General features: G+C 45.9%; 1 protein-coding gene across 3 annotated transcripts in view; it reads right to left on the reverse strand.

The window, feature by feature from the left end:
• Positions 1–6,668, reverse strand: part of LOC139333392 (mannosyl-oligosaccharide 1,2-alpha-mannosidase IA) — a 351,400-nt gene extending 344,732 nt beyond the window's left edge. For all 3 annotated transcript variants that reach the window (XR_011602330.1, XM_070965754.1, XM_070965753.1), the window contains exon 1: positions 5,005–6,668. Coding sequence is in view for 2 of the 3 variants with exons in the window: in XM_070965754.1 (XP_070821855.1) it covers positions 5,005–5,562 (558 nt within the window). In the remaining variant the exon portion in view is untranslated. The remainder of the gene's footprint in view (positions 1–5,004) is intronic.
• Positions 6,669–9,166: the final 2,498 nt, after the last annotated feature.

Here is a 9,166-nt window from a genome sequence, read left to right on the forward strand (position 1 = left end):
TTTAAATGCACTGCTACAGTTACTTGGAGTGTGTGCAGCGCATGTAAATGCAGCGCAGGTGAAGATTAATCTTTGATGGCGGCTTCACTGGAACGTTCTGCAGGATATGCAAAGTCTGGATAACACTATGTGTAGCGGTGAGCTTGAAAGTGACAAGAAAAGTCTGTTGCTCTTCTAACCTCGTTGGTCAATGACAGGTTAATGTGAGCGATAGAACTGCACTTACAGTAAAAGAAGAACACCAGGTGGTTCACTCATTCCTGCCTTCCACTTGGTATTATTGGCTGTTATTGGAAGTTACTCTGCTGTAAAGTAGCCCACTGAATACCTTCAACATACATACAAATCTACCACAAACAAACATCTCAGAAAATAGATCAAAGGGTTCATTTCATCTTGTGTGGCAGCAGAGGCCTGCATCAATGCCGTGCAGCATTGACAGGTTGATAAAATCTGCCTCAGCTGCCATTGACTTGCGCAATATATCAATACCCAGCGGGCCGGGCCGCGGCTCACTCCCCCGTATAAACACACCAAAGACAACGACGGGCTCATATTCCAAACACCAGCCGCTGACATTTGCAGAGCATCCACAGAGGAGAGGGAAAGCACAAATGTTCCAGCTCTGTGGGAGCGCGAGGAGAGTGTAAGCCTTTTTTTTAAGACTTTGTTCATCTTCCGTTCCTTTCTTCTCGCCCAGCAGGCGGCCATTTTCCTGGCTCAGACTGAAGGTTGTTTGGCACACCTGGTTCGTAGCAGGAGACAGCAGGGGAACGAGGGGTGGAGGGAGGTCATGGTGCTCGGAGCCGGCCAGGAGGCACCGGCTTAACGGAGGCATTTTATTCAGACAGACACCAAGCTCACTGGTCATTACTGCTATAAGGGGATTTCAGGTCCGGATACAAGCTCACCTACTTGTGTTGGGTCTGTGTGTGTTTGTGTGTGTGTGTGTGAGTTTGCATAATGTGGCAGGTTAGCAGTTGCAGTATGGTTTTTATATTTTCTTCACTCAGTGATACCTCCTCTTTGCACTGCAGAAATAGTTTGCTATATGACAGAAAATTCATCCTTTGGTTGTTCTGCAAAATTCCTGTAGTTGGCTGTGACTCAAGAGCAAATAAAATAACATTTAAAACCTCTATCTATATTAAATATGTAAATTTATGGCACAGTAGCAAGGGAGGCCTTCTAACTGGAGAGAAACTTTACTAAAATGTCTTGAAGCAGCGCTGCTCTATGCTTGCTGTTCTTTGGCTGAACCTGACCTCTAATCTCCTCGACAAATTAGCCCACATCGGTCAGAAATTCCTTCCTTGAGTTGTCACACAATTAATTCTTTTGATCATTTTAAGATCCTAGCGTTCACTTTCATTATTTTGGAAGCAAACAACTCAAAACTAAAACTGAAAGAACCTGTTTTGTTTATAGTTTTCTGTTTAAGCATTAAAGCACATTTTGGCAAAATTTCCCTTCAGACGTTGCCGTGTCTAAAAACAGTTTAGTCTGTCTTTCAGTAAAGTGAACTAATAAACTGTCAAACCAGCTTTGTATACTTTTGTTGGAGTTTGTCAGACTTAAACTTTTTTGTGCTTCTTAAGCCTCTGTTTAGAAATCTTTTTTTCCCCCAACAGGGGGTTTCCAATTCTCAAACATACTGCTTATTATCATGGATTACACACACACACACACACACACACACACACACACACACACACACACACACACACACACACACACACACACACACACACACACACACACACACACACACACACACACACACACACACACACACACACACACACAGGCTGACCATTAAACAGACTTCTTTAAAGCAGGACAGATGTGTCTCATTTGACTGTTTGCCTACACAGTGATGCAGGTGGGCTTCAGTGCTGGATGGATAAACACAGTGACAACCCCTCCTAAAGCAGCACTCAAAACTCCAAATTCATCCTCGTGCACCTAGACAATCATCTGGAAAAAACCATCAGGCGTGCACACACAGTGGACACACACACAGAGGACAAAGAAGCCCTAAAGACTTTTATTACTTCACTGGAGGAGCCTCTGCCACAGGAGGCTGCAGTGTGCCTGTCCTCTCACTGCAGCACTCTGAGCTGTCAGCTCTATCTCCTCCCTGTGCTAACTTCCCCCCATGTGAATGCATCATATGTTAGAGGCCAGATTACACAGTGTATTCCCTCAAGCAAAGGCCCTCATTTGACTGCACCGGCATATCGAATTCAGCGGACAAGCAAATCTCAGGCTTTGTAGAGGCTGTCTTTATTGCACACTTCTCTTTTGATGTGCAGCATGTGATGTTGTGGAGACAGAGATATGGAGGTTTTGGGACAGGGCTCCCTTGGTCCTCTGATGTCCTCTTTGCTCTGCAATTGTATGTCTGAATATGCTGCTTCTGTGCTCTGCATCTAGCATTTTAATACCGCACTCCAAGTTCTAACCTTACTGCATGTTCAGGACATCAGCGACAGAATATGCATGCAGAAAAGGACACCCCCCGCGTTGCTCGGGGCGCACATTTTTGTGGCGCGGCCCCTGCTATCCAGCCTCTTATGTCGGAGCCAATGAGGCAGCAACAAAGCCGTGCAGGCGACTCAGTAAGCCATGACATCACAGAATTACAAATAGGAGGCTGTTTGAAAATTACTCTCATCTTCATCCTGCGGGGGACTTTTGGAGGAGAATGAACTGTCCGCTAACGGGGCGTAGCTGGAATAGGAAAACAGCACCTTGGTTTGGCAGTATTTGCCGGTATCCTGGGGGGGTTTAGCTAGCGGTGGGCTGCTGTCAAAAATGTGCCTTGTGTGATCAGACTGTCATTGTCCCTTGTTTCACCCTCACTTGGCAGTGGGTGCACACACAGAGGAAGAAGGTGGGGAGTCCGCTTTCTAGTTGTTGGCAGTTGAGAAAAACGATGCCCGTTCACAGTTTGGGCATTGAGGCACTCAGTGGGCTGGATCTGACCCTTTTTGTTGGCTTTGGAAGGGGGATACCCTCTCTCTGCATTCCCTCACAGTGAACAAAAAGACTGATTTTACCGAGCTTTTCTGTCTGCACGCCACGACACAAGCTGCGAGGCTGACATCTACAAATTCAATTCTGTACATTTCATGCTTCACATCAAAAAGTGTACATCAAAACATGTTCGTGTTGCCAGTTTTATTGTTACAGTTACTCCCTGGTTTTACATCTGTAAACCTGGACAAAGCACAGGCGCGCAATGTGTCAGCCTGTGCTGGCAGCATGAATGTGAGCCTCCAGGAAACAGAGAAGCCGTCTGGAATGCTGCCAGCAGGCTCGAGACAGTGGAAACTGTAGCAGCAGCAACAGCGCACAACAAAAACGAACACTGGGCTTTGGACATGGAAACAGAAGCATGCGATGTAAATAAGCAGGGTCTGCCTGCTCTCCAGCACCTTAATAAAAGGTCTTAGCTCAAGGAAATGCAATTAATATTCCACAACACCAGCTGGGCAAATAGGGCGTGGTGCAAAACAACTTTTCAGACGACTATGACCCCGAGGCAAGAATTTTGCCAAGCTCAGCCGAACGGACGCGGCAAACAAAGTCACACTGACATTCATTTGAAAGAGCATCAAAGGACAAGCTATGAGTCAGTGAGAGCTCGGCGCACAAGGGCGAATAACCCTCTCCGTCCTCAGTTATCGTGTGGCTGATCACCTCTAGGTATAAAGGCATGTGAGCGGTGTGAGAGGGTGACAGCAGGCTGGAAGTGAGAGTGACAACAGGATTTATCTGTGTCACATGCCAAGGCTGAAACCCATCTGCACATGCTGGCCAATGGCTTCCGCACTACACCCAACCCCCCACTCCCCTCCGTCCTCCTCACCAGCCTCAATTGCCTTGAGTGGGTACAGATGTGTGATCCACAGACGCTCCCACTCCGGAGCCCTTATTGGAGCCACAGGGCTCAACAAAGGCTGGCACACAGCTTGAAGAGCTCCTGGCCAAAGTGTCACTGCACACAGTCACATCATTTGCAGGCGATTGTGTGGGGGTGATAGAGGTGCTACAGCTAAATGCAGGACATTTTATCACTCATGGTGACCTGATGGGATTCAATTTAACAGCTCACAGAACACAAATATGGCAAGCTGAGAAGTCATACTCATACATGCACAAAGGCTAACAACCAGAATGAATATTAATAAGATTTTGCACAAACAATGAGGCTGTAAGAAATACAAAACACAGAATATTCTGCATCCCTGCTCAAGTGTTCTGCGGTAAAACTCTCCCATAGACAGATTATTAAAAATTTCATCAATTTGTTTCTTTTGATCACACTTTTCTGTTCTTTTTCTGATCGTTCGTAGCATATCGGACTTCGCCGGCAGAAACATTCGAGTTATCTTTAGTCCTGATACTGTTCTCCAAAGGCACTGGGTAAATTTAGATAACTGATATGATTGTCTGTTTGACAGAAGCTTGGCAAACAACTGTCCCGCTACTTCTTTAGACAGACTGTCTGCATTGTCAGACAAATTCAGTCAAATCAAATTCAACGACGGAAATATAATTACTTCTTTCAAGTGTGCATGCCTGTTTTTTTTTTCATATCTGAATAAGGCTGATTGCCATTTATCTGTTGTTTGTCAGCTGTTTTGACAGGATGAACACAGGCAGCCATTCAAAGGACCAAATGAAACTTATCTGCTCTATGAAGCCACAGAAACAAAACATCTTATCAGCTGTTTGGGGGAGAAAGTGCAGTGCTGTCAAATTATTGACCAAATTATTGGATCGATGCCATAGATTAGACATGATTCACGCTGCACAACATCTGTCCTGGATTAACATCAAATATGCTTCCTGTTTTTTGGCTTTGACATCGATCTTGACTTCCCGCAATGCCGCCACATCATTATTGTGCGACCACATAACCCCGGAGGCTACCATGTGTGTGTCGAAGCATTTAACTGTCATGAACCCCCCGCAGGGTCACTGTCACGTCCTCACCTCTTTGACTTTCTCCCGGCGCTCGTTGGTCACAGGGTCGCTCGGCTTGCCGTAGTCTCTCCCCAGCGGTGGTTTGAGCAGACACCTTTTGAACTTGGCGTAGCTGAAAGTATCCGAACTGGCACCGCGGTCGGCAGCGGTCGCTTTCTCCGAGGCGGACTCCGCTTTGGACCTGGGCAGAGTCAGGTCCTCCTGCGCTTTGCCCCCGGCGAGCCGCTCCTCGGTCGCCTCATGAGAGACGGGCGGTTTGCGGCTCAGAGTTTTCAGCTTGGTGCTGGTCTCTCCTTTTGCCGAGGTCATGCCCCGCGGGTGCTCCTGCTCCTTGGGTCTTTTTAGGTGCTCCCTGGCATCGTTCTCGGACCCGGAGCCAACAGTGACCGGCTGGGTCTCTGTCTTGGACAGAAAAATGCGTTTTAGTCGGACGGAGTCGGGCAAAAAGAAAAGGGCCCCAAAACACAGTGTTACCAAACCCGAGAGAAAGAGCAGAAACACGAATTTCTGGGACAGGCGCAGACCCATGCCCGATGCCGACACACCGGGCAACTTTCGGAAAACCATTGAAACTTTTCTGGAGACGCAGCTTTACAGTATTTTCCCCGAGACGACACAGTGTTTGGACAGTCTCCGCTCTCTACCGAGCAGCCTCTCCGCCGCTTCGGAGCGTGTGTGAAAACTAGATATGCGGGATTTAAAACACACCCCCGTGACACTCACAGAGGAGCATAAACTGCCTGCCAGAGCTGTCTTTATCTCGCTATCGATTGGATCTGCATAAGCGAAGGTTAGGCCTGCCTACATCAACAATTTACCAATCATTTGGCAACACAACTCCGGAGCTTTGGGGTCTTATCTACATAACGCAATCACTGACATAAATAGACGGCAGGATGTGGGTTTAAAGATGCAAATCATAAAGCAGCGCAGGGCTTCGGGGGTGAGAGATAAATGGCACTGACGTTTACTGAAGCACTAAGCTATATTCAAGAATAACAGGATTACTATAGCGTACGCCAGGCTAACACATAAATGCACTTTTAGAAGAGATAATCAAGCGTCTCGCAGTCTGTCGGGCCTGTGAACAAAGTTGTGTCTCGATGCATTATTCCACGCCGTGCAAATGGTCAATAACACATTGCCCTAGGGTGCACAGCCTCAAGCGTGCAGCAGAGCATCGTTTCCTTGTCTCCGTTTATACCGACCCACGTTGCTGCATCACAAGCCCCCGAAATCACGTTAAAAATCTCAAGCCGCTTTGATTGCATCTATCCTGTACAGCTGGCGGACGGAAACGCGTGCATATTCATGTCGCCTATCTGTCAATCGCGCTCCTCCGGAGAAAAGCCTCCCGTCTCCCCTCTCTCCACTGGCGTCAACACGCCGGGCGAAACAAATCGGCGGATGACATGAAAGAAGGCGGGTTTTGTCCCATGCGAAGTTATCCTAGCCCCCGATCCAAAGCCACAGAATACACAAATCCACCATCCAGTCCGCCGGTTTCCAACAAAGACAGACACACCGCCGCGTCGTCGCTCCGGTACCCGCCGTCCGTCCGTCCGTCCGCCTGCCGTGCCTCGCTCTCTCTCTCTCGCCTGTAGCGCGCACTTGTGTCGCTGTGCCGTGGACGTCCGCTTGCGTAAAAACAGCGAGCGGAGAGGGCTGGAAATGTAACATATAGTGCGGGCTGGGCGAGGAGGGGGAGAGGCGAAACGGTCCGCCGCTCGGCAATCCAGTGGGCTGGTCGGGTTTCTTGATGGATATTCACAGCGGCTTATCAAAACACAGTTAAGCCGTTTGGACCAAAGGAGAGAGGTCTGAATGGCTCTGTACGTTAGGAAACCATCCACACCCCCGAGGAAAATGAGCTTGTTTAATCCTGGAAAAGCTTTTAGAATAGGGTAGATATATCTGCTCCTGTGCCCAGCAATTGAATAAGCAACACAATGAGCTTAAAAAATGAAGAAAGCCTCTATTTTTCATTTAAAGACGAGAGCTCAGCCCCCCCATACAAGATTCCGTTTGCTTATTTGGGTATTTTCAAGACCTCTGTTGACCTCAAGGTCTATTAATGAAACCAGAGGGGAGAAAACCCATCTGATGAAAAGTTCCATTAATACAGTTAATTTATTCATGAACTACACTGACATTATTTGTGGTGCGTTAAGTAATCAAGTTTCTCTTTTGTTTGCCTCTTAAGCACCAGTTTTTGCTTCTTATATAATCAATGGCTTTCCATGTGGGAGTTTGTCATTAACGTTAAAGTAACATTTAAGCTAGCTGAGTTGTTCCCTCAGAGATAAACCAAAGTTTGAAGAGCCCGGGGGGTCGTCTGACCACACTTACCTCAGTTTTGAAGACATTTTCTGTTTCCTTAAAAGCTGAAACAAAAATATGGCGAACATATTGGGTGGGACATGCATCTAAGAAAAAGATTTTTAGCAAGTGTCCCGCATTACACCTCTCAATTAGCCAAACAAATTTGCTAACCGGAAATGACGCACCCGATTCGCGCCTGCCGTTTTTTTTTTAAACTTATTCTTGATGTTTACAGGTTAACGTATCCATGTACATTTATGTTTGTCATAATTTTGCGTTTTATTTCGGATTTTTATGTTCATAATTTTTTCTACATTAACACAAAAAGCAAGGAGAATTGTTACTGGGAGGGTGTGGCTAAAATCATCACACTACAAAATGGGTTAAAAGGTTAAAAATCCTTTTTTACGTGCAGCAGACAAGCCATTTCTTTTCCAGTTGGGTACAATAGTCTCTAAGCAAGCTGGCAATATTGTTTTAAGTTGTTTAAACACCTGCAGTGGTTTCCAACATTTGGCTTCTTTGGGCTCTGTCGGAAGAACAGAACCCAGTTTCGTGATGCAAAGGTCTAAACTGTAAAAAATGATGACTGATGAGTGGCATAAACTGAGGCGAGATGCTCATGAAGGACCACAGAGGATGATGGATGGATTTCACTCCCGTACACATCATGAAAGAAAGTGGATTTCCTTGTGCTAACTGTGATTGATTCATATTTTACATTTCGCTCATTGGGCCTGTGTTGTTGCAAAGCTTCACGCTGATTTGACTCCATCTAAAGCTCTATCCTGTTTCTAACTCAAACTCTCTCCGTGTTGTTTCCCTTCCATATTTCATTCAGCAAAACATGTTACTCAGTCATACTTTAAGTGTAGAAGTTAGTATAAATGCCACTTTTGGTTTAATATGGAATACATTAGGTCATGCTTCAGAGCAATAATGTCTAATGATTTCAAGTTTAACAAAGCATCTCATCTCAGGGTCTACTTGCCAGCTCTTCCTGGGGCTTTTAGCCTTATCACACTGTCTTCATCAGCGGATGGACTTAGCTCAGTTGTCATGGAGACGGATCTGCTGACTGGCAAGCTCAGTAGCTGTTAGGATTTCAGATCCATCTCCATGACTGATGAAGACTGTGTGATACAGCTGAAAGGCCTGAAAAAAAAAATGCTAAGTGGTCCATGAGTTGGGGCTGCTGTCAAACTATTCCCAAGGTCAACTAGAATGAACTTTTATGCTTGATTTTATTGCTCAAATCCAACATTTGGAGTCGTGGCTATACATCATTGTTGACAGAGCTTTGTTAGTGTAAAGGGAGTTTAGAAAAGCATGTTTACATAATGTTTACATAAGCAAGATCGAAGCTAAACTGTACACACAGTGTTTTGTTAGGATTAAATAAGATAGATTGGCCATTACTGAAGAGCCCGCACAGCACTATTCAACTGATGCATGTGAAAGCAGGAATTAGAAAATAAAGGTCTGATCGGCTTCAGTATTGGTTTTAATTACAGGTCATCCCACCACCAATGAGCCTCTGCTGGTCCTGGGAGACCAGGAGGGTTATTGTCATTGTGTGGTCCCAAAATCAGGGTATTCAGTGCAGACCGTCAGTGTCATTGACATTCCTGACAATGTCTGTGACGGCTGATGAACTCTTAATGAACCTGAAGCACCGAGCTTCCTCTCTCCTTCGCTCTGCCTCTGTTGCTGTTGTTGGACTTATCGCTTATGTATAAAAGTAGATGTTTTCTTCTTGCTTCAAGGCAACAAAAGTTGTCCAGATTTTTTGTGCATTTCTTGTGAAAGCCCTTGCCTGCACAAGCAATAAGCAGTTATCAACATCTGA

The sequence above is a fragment of the Chaetodon trifascialis genome, chromosome 7, assembly GCF_039877785.1.
Source record: "Chaetodon trifascialis isolate fChaTrf1 chromosome 7, fChaTrf1.hap1, whole genome shotgun sequence".
Lineage (NCBI taxonomy): Eukaryota > Metazoa > Chordata > Actinopteri > Chaetodontiformes > Chaetodontidae > Chaetodon > Chaetodon trifascialis.